The 13,535-nt window shown below is 37.7% G+C and overlaps 1 protein-coding gene across 3 annotated transcripts in view; it reads right to left on the bottom strand.

Moving 5' to 3' along the window:
- Positions 1–9,544: 9,544 nt before the first annotated feature.
- scarb1.S (scavenger receptor class B member 1 S homeolog) overlaps positions 9,545–13,535 on the bottom strand; it is a 58,875-nt gene continuing 54,884 nt past the window's right edge. The window contains exons 12-13 of one of the 3 annotated variants that reach the window (XM_018244188.2): positions 12,894–13,024; positions 9,545–10,573 (exon numbers count right to left, since the gene is read on the bottom strand). In XM_018244188.2, the coding sequence (XP_018099677.1) occupies positions 12,905–13,024 (120 nt within the window). In that variant the 3' untranslated portion in view covers positions 9,545–10,573; positions 12,894–12,904. The remainder of the gene's footprint in view (positions 10,574–12,893; positions 13,025–13,535) is intronic. The other 2 variants (XM_018244189.2, XM_018244190.2) reach the window with 2 other exon arrangements.

Raw genomic sequence — 13,535 nt, 5'->3', positions numbered from 1 at the left:
TCTTATGCAGGGTCGGATTGGGGGGTCAGGGCCCACCAGGACTGTCACATCTGGGACCCCCGCCCCCCCCCAAAGGCCCCCCGAAAAAAAAACCCTCCCAATAACAAACACCCCTCCCCAGTCGCAATACTCCCTCTATCCCTCTGCCACCAGTCTCGCGAGCACTTACCTACTTAATTTGCTTCATCTTTAAGCGATCGGGCGGCACAAACCTCCCCTCCCCAATCGCAACCCCCCTTCCCCAATCACAAACCTTATGCTCAAAGAACATGAGAGCGTCCCCAGTCCCGGATTTGTGGACAGGCCACCTAGGCCCGGGCCTAGGGCGGCAGGATTTTAGGGGGGCGGCATGCTGCCTAACCACACCCACATTGGTTCAAAAACACTGGTGATGCGCTGGAGATACGATTTTTTAAATTTCCCGTGCGCCAATCCCCATTGCTCCAGTCCAGATGATGAAAATTTGCATGAATAAAGGGGAAGGTACAGGGGCAACGAACGGCAGTGGGCCTAGGGGCGTCCACTATGTAAATCCAGCCCTGAGTGTCCCTGTAATCTCAAATTAGTGAATGTCGCATTAACTGCATGGCTGTTATCAGAGCAGAATTTTGCAGGTCCAAGAGGGGATGGGACTTACTGAAAATTATGTGTGTGTGTGTATAAATATATATATGTATTTGACTATATGTATTTTGTGGTCACAGCCTCATAGCACCCCCGCCTAATGTTTTTAAAAAATAGTGGTGAGCACAACTTTCCCTTGTTTGTTATAGTTATACAGGAGCAGTGACCAGCTCCATGTTGTAGCTCCCACCCCTCCCAGCTATAGTCAGGTGATCCCACTGGTGTCTAATAAAAGGGCAGCCAAGTATGGGGGTTTACTTTGAAAGCAGCAAGTGAGTTGAAGGTAAAACCTAGTCCCTTTGTAAAGTGTGTAATGAAGCAATAGAATTCTTGATGAATCAGATAAAATTAAGCATAGGATTGGCCAGATATGGGATGACTTTGACGTAGTTGGCCAGCTTAAATATATTGCAATATATGGACAAACAATCCCTGTTTTGTTTAAAGGGTAAGGCATTTTTTAGTAGCAGTATGCACAAAATGTCGCTGTCTTAAATATATTGATAATGGGTTGAGTGCAGAGGACTCTTGTATTTGACTATATATATATATATATATATATATATATATATATATATATATATATATATATATATATGTTCTTGTTTATATAGCACTACTTGTGTATACATGTATGCAGCATTGTTCTGAACCCCGCCTGTTCTTTTATTTTTATTGCTTTAATGTACAATATCTGAATGTAAACAAATACAAAAATATATTTACCTGCAAGATTAAGTGCATTGTAAGTGAGTGGGTACCTTACACAAAAAGGAGGATTATCAGGGGCATTTCAGCACTGTCCAGCCCCGCTTCCCTATGCTGCCCCAAGTGTGGTAATTAAACAGGGTAAATGAGCTTGTCAACATGCAAAGTCTTCTTCTTCTTCTTATTTCTCCAGAGCGTTCTTCAGAGTCTGCGAGCATAATTTGGGAGTGGCATTAAGTAATTTTCCACCTGAGAAAGTTAGGGCTTAGTTACTATTTTCTATTGCATGTTGGGAACTCTAATAAAGTGACCTATAAATCCCACTGGCATAAAATATTAGCTAAGAAGCTAACGGGGAACCAATATAACACACTGGGGCTCACCTAATCTGGTGCAACCAAATGTATGCATCATTTTATGCGCACACACAAATACAAATTTGCATTACAATACACGTAAGAGAATATTTTTGCGAAGGTTTTGTTTATACACATGTAGCAAATATTGATTTTATCACTGAATCCTTTGTAACCTGGATGAATGGTTCTGTTAAACGGGTCTTTCCAATTTTCTGCATAGATCCATGTGTTAAATGATTTTAATAAGCAATTCAAACAGATACTGTATTTTATAATATTAGAATCCTGAGGGGTTTTTTTCCAAATCATTGGTATTTTTGGTTACAATGGATTTAGTACCGTATATACTCGAGTATAAGCCGTCCTGAGTATAAGCCGAGGTACCTAATTTTACCTCCAAAAACTGGGAAAGCTTATTGACTCGAGTATAAGCCGAGGGTGAGAAATGCAGCAGCTTCTGGTAAGTTTCAATCAAAAAATTGAGGTTTTCTGCTCCCATTGGAGGTGCCGGCGTCTCGTTTTTGGACGCCGGCGAATATTCTTGGAGACTATTCTTGGACGCCGGCGACTATTCTTAGGCGCTGGCGACTATTCTTAGATGCCGGCGACTATTCTTAGACGCCGGCGACTATTCTTAGAAGCCGGCGACTATTCTTAGACGCCGGCGACCGTTTTTTCGCTTGACCCGAGTATAAGCCAAGGTAGCGTTTTTCAGCATATTTTGGGGGCTGAAAAACTCGGCTTATACTCGAGTATATACGGTAATCATTCCCGGTCCTTTTGGTGCAATTCCTGTATTTACTGATCAGTGTTCGAAGAGGCCTCACAAAAATGCCTGCTGAAAAAAGCAACCTATGTGTGACAGCATTTATACCAGAACTGCTTTATTAAGTAAGGCACAAAGAATTAATACATGTGTACTTTCAAATAAATATCTCTGAAACTTTTATTTCAGTTATTTTTTAATAAAGAAACATTGCCACCTAGTGACCATATACTACATGTGCACTCAAAGTAAAAATTTGAGTTTTATAGTTCCAGTCTACACCATCACCATGCATGTTTTATAATGGGATGAATGGACAAGCCTAAACTTGAACCTGGTGCTATTTTGAAACTCATGGCTAAAAGGGCATTATCTAACAGAAGATGGTGTAGGTTATAGATTAGCATCCATAATTAAGGCAAATGTCTAACTTCAATGCTACATTATAGTACATATATAGCATTTATATAGGCTGCATAGATATGGGCAATGGCTCTTTTAAGGGTTAACATCTTTTGTGAAAACAAACTCTGCAAATTAAAAGGAGAAGTAAACACATACTTTAGGGTCATAGGGTGTCTGCACATGATGCCCTTTTAACAAACACGCCAAAAAATACCCTGCTCCCCTGTACCTGGATTTAAAAGACACATCTGTGCAGTGACCTCTTCACTTGTCCCTGTGTACCTGACACTGATCTAATAGATAGACAGATGGATAGACAGATGGATAGATAGATAGACAGATAGATAGATAGATGATAGATAAATAGATAGATGATAGATTATATATATATATATATATATATATATATATATATATATATATATATATATATATATATATATATAAATAGATAGACTGATGATAGATAGATGATAGATAGATAGATAATAGATAAATAGATAGATGATATAGTAAGGGCAATTTAGGGCTGTATTCACAGGACACAGGATGCATAGACATACATTTGGGCTCACCACTATCCCCATTGTGTTCCTGTTATGAATGTTGAAGGCTAACTACTATGCACCTCATGGGTAGTTCAGATCTAAAGTCGGCCAGATCTCGATCGGATGGGACAGAAAATCCCGTCGGATCGCGGCCGCATCTGTTCGTTGATGCGGTCCCGCGATCCGACTGCCCGTTTGCCGAATGCTAGGATCTGATCGTTGGGCCCTAGGGCCCACGATCGGATCTGCCCGATATTGCCCACCTCAAGGTGGGCATATCGGAGGGAGATCCGCTCGTTTGGCGACATCGCCAAACGAGCGGATCTATCCATGTATGGCCACCTTAAGGTCAGATGTGCATTCAGAGTGATAGACAAAACTGCTGCCTGGGGCAAGACTGCAATTTTTCTTTTACATTTTTATGAATCAATATCTCATCCCACTTGCTCCCTGGCAGGCAAGGCAATTCCACTAGTAACGGGGGCTTTTAGTATTTAACTTTATACACCCCTAAGATTTCTGACTGTGGCCCTGGTGACGACACACTCCTAATCCTGCCAAGCCTATAGTAGGTAAAGTACACAAAGCAGAACATAATTGGATTTCAGAAGTATTGGGTCACTTTAAATTAAATCAGTGGATTCCTTAATTGGGGTGGAATATAAGGTTCACCTTTGAGTTAACTTTTAGTATTACGCAGAGAGTGATATTCTGAGACAATTTGAAATTCGTTTTTGTTTTTTGTTACTTGTGGTTTTTGAGTTATTTAACTTTTTATTCAGCAGCTCTCCAGTTTGCAGTGTCAGCAATCCGGTTGCTAGGGTCCAGACTACCCTAGCAACCATGCATTGATTTAAATGAGAATATGGAATATTCATAGGGGAGTTTATTATGAAATGAACAACCTCTTTAGCAAGGAACTGTGTGATATAAATACAGTATGCACCCGAGCTGTAGTTGATGCTTAATGCTTAATGTTTCTTTCAGAATCCACCAACCATTTAGAGCGGGTGAAATCTGTCAAGAACTCAACAAGTGATTTCACTTCATTCAGAACAAGACAATAGTTAGGTTAAGGAACTCCCAATTAAATCAAACAAATTAAATACAGATCTAATTTTGCTAAAGAATTGCTGCAGTTTTGTGAATTTTCTCAACGAGTTAATTAAAAACCACAGTCCCCTTTGGGATATTTGAATCATATAGATTAGAAGAGAAATAGAAAAATCACCACTAAATTATAGGCTGTACTGTATATAAAGATTCCGAGCAAGGACTATTGCATAAGTCCAGTGTTATAATCTTATTTACTGTATTAAGAACTCATCTTTAGCCCAGTATCCTTCTTCCCTATGGAAAGAAGCTCCTTCAGCTGAGCTGATTTTATTGTACCCCACAAAAAATGTGTATTTTGCGCCTAAATTTTGTTATATGGTCTCCACAAATGAACCAGTAAGCACAGCTTTTTCCTTTCCTTCCAGATCTTTATTTTGGATGTTAATGAAAAAGAATGTATAAATTGCTTTTTCCACTTAGAGTTATTAGATATTTAATTGATGATGTTGCTACCTTATAAGGAAAAAATAAGGGTAAGGGACATATATAAAAGATTTTTAAAAAGTTGTTATACGTAATGAGGATATGATCTGCTGGGAACCTCTAGGGGGTGCAGCAAAATGTGACTTGCAAATGATATTATCTAATTACATGTTAATGGCTTAATAATAGAGCCATTCATTAAAAAAACTTGTCAGCATGGGATGATTTTAATTCTACTTATGATTGGCTAAAAAATGTCATGTTTGAAATGGCCCTACCCTGTCATGATCTTTCCATCTAGAATTAGCTGTGAAACCCCAAGACACCAAAGGAGGGGGATCATATTACCAAAACAACAAAAATTATGCAAATTGCCCATAAATGCACCACTATAAGTAAACGTCCAATATTTAGAGCAATGAAGTGAAAAAGGGAAGAAATATACTCACCGTTCACCCCAGTCTGCGGGTGTGTAAACACGAAACAAAAAAAACAAAAAAAAGGTTTTTCTTCAAAAGAAATGACCAAATGACTATAGGTTCCATGCAGGATGCTGCCACTTTGCAGAGTGATTTGTCTAAACTGGAAAACTGGGCAGCAAACTGCAAAATGAGGTTCAATGTTGATAAATGCAAGGTTATGCACTTTGGCAAAAATAATATAAATGCAAGTTATACACTAAATGGCAGAGTGTTGGGAGTTTCCTTAAATGAGAAGGATCTAGGGGTCTTTGTAGATAACACGTTGTCTAATTCTGGGCAGTGTCATTCTGTGGCTACTAAAGCAAATAAAGTTCTGTCTTGCATAAAAAAGGGCATTGGACTCCAGTCCTTAAGAGGGATATAAATGAGCTGGAGAGAGTGCAGAGACTAAGTGCAACTAAATTGGTTAGAGGGACGGAAGACAAATTATGAGGGTAGACTGTCAAGGTTGGGGTTGTTTTCTCTGGAAAAAAGGCGCTTGCGAGGCGACATGATTACACTTTACAAGTACATTAGAGGACATTATAGACAAATGGCAGGGGACCTTTTTACCCATAAAGTGGATCACCGTACCAGAGGCCACCCCTTTAGACTAGAAGAAAAGAACTTTAATTTGAAGCAACGTAGAGGGTTCTTCACAGTCAGGACAGTGAGGTTGTGGAATGCACTGCCGGGTGATGTTGTGATGGCTGATTCAGTTAATACCTTTAAGAATGACTTGGATGATTTTTTGGACAGACATAATATCAAAGGCTATTGTGATTCTAAGCTCTATAGTTAGTATAGATATGGGTATATAGAATGTAATTAAAAGTAGGCATGGGTGTGTGTATGGATGCTGGGTTTTCATTTGGAGGGGTTGAACTTGATGGACTTTGTCTTTTTTCAACCCAATTTAACTATGTAACTATGTAGAAATATAATTAAAAGTTCAAACCATTTATTAGGACATACAGATGATGGCCTTTTCTTTTGAAGAAAAACTCACAACTTTTGATTTTTGGCATTTTATTACCCTCACAGTGGAGTAGAACTTTTTCTCAGACATATTTACCAGGAACCTGTATGAACCATAAAATAGTCGTAATACTCATTTGTGGCCCCACATTATACAGCAAGGCAGACTGATTTTAAGTAGAGATGTGCTCTCAAGCCCAATATTTACAATAATACAATTTAGAATACACTGCCAGAACATGATAAACACAAATATATAGTGAGAATCCCTTTAGAATAAAACGAGACAAGGAGAATTATTCCAAAGTCTTTACTTGAATATTTCGAACATTTGGTTGAATTGTGCTCTTTATAAAAACATTGATTTATTCCAGATGTTATCAAAAATAAGAGAATTACAAAATCTTTACAGCTGTTACAATATATATATATATCTATCTATATATTTAGCACCTTTATGGAATTGAAAAGACAATGGATTGTTAAAGTAGATGGGGGAAATACTGATATCAATAAGAATTTTGTGACAGAGTTACCAAAATGAAATAAACACCAACTGGCAGGGGAAAGATGTTGACTGGTTGGGAGGGCAGCAATAAGTACAGAGAAACATGATAATTCCTAATAAAAAGAAGGGGTGGAATTGCAATGGGTGGGCTTGTATTTCAGTACAGAGGGCAGGGAGTGAAGCCACTGTGTAGTACACTGGCAAAAACAACATTTGTGAATTCTAAATCATATATACAGAAGAAGGTGTATACGTAAGAACACAGTGAGGAAAGAAATCATGTATAAGGATGAAGTCACAGTAATTATCCAGCTTGCATGGTACATAATGTCTTGGGCAAACAACGCAGAATTTAACAGTTATATTCATTTTCATGATTTTTTAACATCTGGGACTTCTGTGCATCACAGCACACTAATTATACCATTGACATTAGTTTTTACCTATTTCAGAACAAGCCATAGGGGGGGTAACTATTTTACTAGTGAAGAGAAACATCCTCAGTACAAATATTTTCTTGGTAAGTGTGTGGCCATCTATACACAGCATTACCTACCCATGGCCTGCACAGTCCCTAATGATGTGCCATGGTAATTATATATCTAGCGTAAAAGCTGCAGAGGTGTGCCAGACTAGAGTGTATTAACTACCGTGTATAATTTGTGTATTTCCAGTGGAACAGAATAAGGAACATCAGTTGCATTTATACATAAGTAAGCTGTTACACTGCATTGACGGGGCCAAAAATAAATCTGTATAGACTTTAGTAAAGGTGCAAACCATTCACACTCTAGATGGTGCTTTGGAGAGGTACAGTATATGGTGAAGTCCTGTGCTGTGAACACAATACTTTAGAGAGATAATAAAAATTCAGGATTTATAAAATAAATATTTTCCTGTTAAACAGGACAATATACTGTATGAAAATGCTGTTTAACTTCAGTTGAGCTCTCCTTATATAGTTTATTGTATACATAAATTACACACTTATAGCCTAAATGCATTTACAAATATTTTGCTGTGGTATACTCTAAACAAACAGTGGCAAATGCAGCAGCTTCATGGCTATTAAATGTGTGGATTTCCACTGAAGGTTGTGGAGAATAGGGCTCCCTACCCAATGCAATATTGCAGCACCCAGATATGCACAAATGCTATTTAAGGAAGAGTAAACAGATTAGAACATACTCCAGTTTCTGTGAAATAGTCGTTTTTGCTGAAACAACAAAAAGCTGAAATTGCATTTTACATTAGCTGATGTCACAAACGTAGTAAAAACCATAACAACAACAAAAGTCACCTTCACATCTGAAACAGAATTTCAACTTAAAAATAGATGAAACTTAAAAAGGGGGTAGAATTTAATTAATCAATATATATTGTAATTATATATTCAGTTGTTATATGCCATCAAACCATCCTTAAGGGTCTCCTGTACCTGGGTGTATGATGTTAACTATAGCAGGCATTGCGACAAAGGCAAATATATGGCACATAAATAGCTACAACATAAACACATTTTTTGTGTATGCCAGGTATAACCCATAACTAAAGTCTAGCCAATAAAACGCAATATTATATACAACCGATACACTCACACTGTGGAGAACACAAACACAGTTTATTATTTATCCTTAATGTTTTATCCTCTTTGTTAATTTTGTTTTCTTTTCATTGTGAATAGATCATTCAATATATCTCTAGATTTCTGAGGAAAATTACGTTAGTGCTCCCTCTGCTCAGGACTGTTTCATTCCAGAATTGTGCAAATATTTAATAAAAATATGTCAAAAGAAACACTATGCACACACAATACAGCATGAATGAATCAAATCTATAATCCTACGAAGTTGGCCAAATATGCATATTAATCTATGCCCCTAATATATCCTGTAACGACTGCCTTCCTTCTGTAGCACTGCCTGCCATTAGTTTGTATGATATACTGGGTACAGGTTTAGATCTCTAGGATGATTTGAAGGTATACTCACCTGATTATGCAATTGTAATATTTGAAATTCAATTAATCTCTGTCCCCTTTTTAATGTTTTATGGATATGATTTCCAATCATTCATTTTTCTTTTTAAAGTTTGTGCTCTGCACTTGCTGAGCTCTCATTTATACTGTATCTTCACACTTGTCCTTCCTAGAAGATTGATATTAGGATAGAACCAAAACTTGGCATCTCTGTGTCTGAGGACTTTGGCATTGTATTTAGGGATTATTTTACAGAGTACTGACACGGTATATGATTCATAAATACATGTTCAGTCTTATTAGTTGTTAGGTTACCAGCAGAATATGATAGGTCATAACTACGACATTTGTAATATGCTATGAGCAGCTGCAGTTGATACAACTACAAATGCGCTTTGGTTACAGTCACCCTCGAACTAATCACTGGATCAGAATCGTCACTGGGTGATACAGTGATAAGACAACTGCTTTGGCTTTAGGGCCAGGGCACACACTGCTTTTTTTGGGAGATTTGTCAGCCAGCAACAAATCGCTTCTTCTTCGGATGACTAATCTACCCGAACTGCCTTCCCGCCGGCTAGAATGTAAATCGACAGCAGGATGGCAATCTGAATGCTTCGGCTTTCTGAAGTCACCCGAAGTTTCATTGTGAGGCAACTTCGAGCAATGAAGCGCTCCGTGTGCCATCCCGCCGGCAATTTAGATTCTAGCCAGCGGGAAGGCAGTTCGGGGAGATTAGTCGCCGAAGAAGAAGCGATTTGTTGCTGGGCGACTAATCGCCCAATATAGCAGTGTGTGCCCTCACCTTAGACAGACAAACATGGGCTATTTAACCCATAAACATAACAATTAGTGCTGCGGGCACTTTCCATGCTACATAGAACAAGCAAGGACATACCATAACAGTGTCACACTGGATTGCTACCCATCATACATACATTTAAACGGACACAATGAGCTTATTAAAAGGCTGTTTTGCAACTTAATAAGGCAGCTATACATTTATGATAATAGGTAGATACAAGCAGGTGGCAGCCCAATTGTCTTATCCATTGTGGTCATCTACCTACTATCCTGCACCTTCGCTGGAGTCAAATGCTTAGGACTTTCACTCATTTGTGTAAATTAAATTATTTGCTTTGTGGAAAAACTAGATTTGAAGTGCTACTATATCTAAGAGTCCGATATTATTTTTTAGAATTAGACTGGCAGCTAATACACCAATGACACAAATGTAACAATCAACTGAATCCTGATAGAAAACTGCTTCAATTTATGAATTGTTTAGTGATTATATGATTCATAATTAAGTAGATCGCTATAATGATACCATTACCATAACATTATATTATATGCTATCACTTTCTTCATGCTTTCCTTAGCCCACTTAGTCCACAAGGCACAAAGATGGAGGTTAGCCGACAAAGCTCAAGCTGTTCCTTCCAAGATGATGGAGCCGAAGTTTCCATGAACGCTATCCCAGCGATCTGTAACTCACAAGATAGCTTTGTAGTGTTTAGATAAACTCATAAACAATCCCTGTAGGGTGTCAATCCTCAGGAAAAGTTTAGAGAACAGTGAAATATCAAGTTTGAGGTGTTCCGTAATCCTGATCCTCTAGAAGCTTTGAATTCTCAGAATATTCAGTTGCATCATCAGTTCCACTTGTGTCATTAAGGGCTTGCTCTTGCTTTCGACACTTTAAAAACAAAAGAAAACAAGCTTCATGAAACAGTGAGTTTTAGAATAAGTAAAGTCTGTTTTAAACCATAGGCCACCTGAACACACACCACTCTACCCAACTGCTCCACCAGACTCCTGGTACAGGACCCTGGTACCTTTACCTGACATGTGGAGCTGCAGTGTGGTTGGTGGGAGCCATGTATGGGTCACATGTTATCAAAGCTTTCACTTCTGTGATCGAGGTGGAGCACACATTTAACACCTTGAAGGCCATATAATCAGTGTCGGACTGGCCCACCGGGATACCAAGAAAACTCCCAGTGGGCCCAGGTTTCAGTGGGCCCTCCTGCTTCTAAAAATATGGCCTATTTCATGGTCATTGCCTATCTCTATAAGAATAAAGAGGCTAAACAGATGGAATAATAAGTTATAGTATGTAAAGAAAAGAGAATAAGAGAATAGAGGTGGAGTGAATAGAGGAAGAAAATAATACTTAGAGTGGGCCCCTGGTCTAAAGGTTTTTGGGTGGGCCCCTGGTCTAAGAGTTTATGGTGGGCCCCTGGTGTCCCAGTCCGACACTGCATATAATATACACTCTTCTCAAACCATATCATTGTCTTTTATGCTATTGTGTGTACAAATAATGAAATTGTAACTGTTTTGTTTAATTCTCTCACACAAATAAACTCAAACTCAATAGACCAACTTTGTTTAACACTTCAAGTTTAATAACCCCTACAATATATGTCAGCGAATCTTCTATGCTTACTGGCATTGGCATGAAACATGGGGATTAGTTACTGAATACTAAAAACTTCTACAGCTTTCATGTGTACTTGCTTTTTATGATTAAATAGGATCATGGTGTGGAGCAGTGGGGTTGCAGTAGATGTGGCTTTTTTTTTTATACCCTGTTGAACTATCATTTGTTTACCATAATAAGGCACACACCCTGAATGTCTGCCTTAGGTACAACATGGAAAGATCAATCACAATGTGCTCAACAGTTAAATTCAGTATGGAAAGAAAACATTTTATACATATAAAATTGTATAGCGTGTAATTCATTATTTTTGTACCGAACTTGTGTATCACCATTTAAGACAAGGAAAGTGCAAAATGTCAGGTTATGTGAGCAAAACTGTAGTGTAAATTCTTTTTTATAATATGTATCTTTTAACACATTTACCATTTGACCCTCTTCTAGGAGCCTGGAGGAAAGTGCATCACAGTTATCAGCTTTAATTCTTAAATCTATATTTATTCATATTATTTATAGTACAATGATTATTTGGTTTGCATACATGCTCAATATGAAGCCAATCAAAGGAAAAGTTTTAGGTAATTATATGGTTCTTATTCAACCCAATACCCCATTTGGTTAGGCTAGTATTTGCCTCTCAAGCCCTAAACAGAACAGCAAAAGTACATTGAAGTTTCTACATCCAGCATGTGGGCTTCCAACTGTTGATGTTAACACAGCTTTGTAACTAACTCCTCAAACACTGCTAAAATAAATACCAATTTCTGTTTTGATGGGGAGACTGTTTCCCAATACATCGGAATTTTGTTTAAGTGGCGCACTGAATGAAAAGGGTACAGGTCATAATGTGAAAAGATGCAGATGTGTTACATGCAGTGAATTCCATGTTTCAAACATAAAACGCAAGCATACAATGTATATGAACATGAAATAACAGATTTGGTAAGTGTATTAATACATTAGTAGGTTCAATATAAATTAGAATGTTGAGATTCCAAATCCCCTTATTAAAGAGGCCATTTTTCATATCCTAATACTTCATCAACGCTTTCTATGTTAAAAACGATATCAGCACAGCTTGCATGGCTTTTCAGTGAAGGCTAAAGAGGGATATACATATACTATGTGATTCTCTACACTAAGACTGACTAGCCATACACAATTTAATAGGGATGACAAATATTCTCCACTGCTCAAGGAACTGGTGCCCATAGAATTTCTAATAAAGGAGGACCACACTGCACTTTTTCTATACGGAGGACCATAGGTGTATTTCCTGACACCGCAGCAGGAACATCATTGATGACGAAGTATGAGGACATGAAATTATTTGTCAGTTACAATATACACAAAAAAGCCAGAAATTCAGTCTACTAATGCAACAGTTAACTTATCGTTTTAGTACTATGTGCCTTTTGCCAACATTAGAATTAAAATGGTAGCAGATTAAAATCCCAATTAAAATATATATATTCTTGAAATTATTTATGATTAAATTAAATATTCCCTTCATGGGGGCATGGAGAAAGGAAAGAAAGCTTTAAATATATATAGACTTTTTTTTTTTCTTTACCTTGTACGCACCTATAATCTGGCCTCCAGTAGTACAATTCCGTTTGGAGCATTCAACTTTTCTTTTTGGGCTTTAAATTCCTGACTTTCATCAACATTTTTATTACTACTCCAAAATAAGAAGCATTTGTCCTAGAAAATAATTAGGCTGGTTTGTCATTTAGAACAGAGAGTGAGGGCAAAAACAGATGTAAAAACAATTCATGGTTAGAACTCAAAAATGTTATTAGAAACTCTTCATTGCCAAAGGCCAGGAAGGGGGTTAAAGGGGATATTTCGCCATGGCTGAGTTATACAAAATAATACAATTGCTGTAAGCAAAGTATTGCAGATATAGTAATGAGGGACTAAATTCCTAAGGATAGCCATTTTTAATAGAAGTATTGAGATTCAAAGAGATATAACACAATGCTCATATGGTATTCTAGATTTTAATCTACTGTATTTACATATGAGCTCATTAGGCACTTCATAAAGGGCCAAATGATTTAACTGTGAGTTTTTAATAGGGATGCACCGAATCCAGGATTTGGTTTGGGATTCAGCCTTTTTCAGCAGGATTCGGATATGCAAATTAGGGTTGGGGAGGCAAATCATGTGACTTTTTGGAAGTAAAACATTTTTCCCCTTCCCATCCCTAATT

This window comes from Xenopus laevis, chromosome 1S (genome assembly GCF_017654675.1).
Source record: "Xenopus laevis strain J_2021 chromosome 1S, Xenopus_laevis_v10.1, whole genome shotgun sequence".
NCBI lineage: Eukaryota > Metazoa > Chordata > Amphibia > Anura > Pipidae > Xenopus > Xenopus laevis.
Note: the sequence above shows the minus strand (reverse complement) of the source record. Positions and strands in the feature narration are given on the sequence as shown.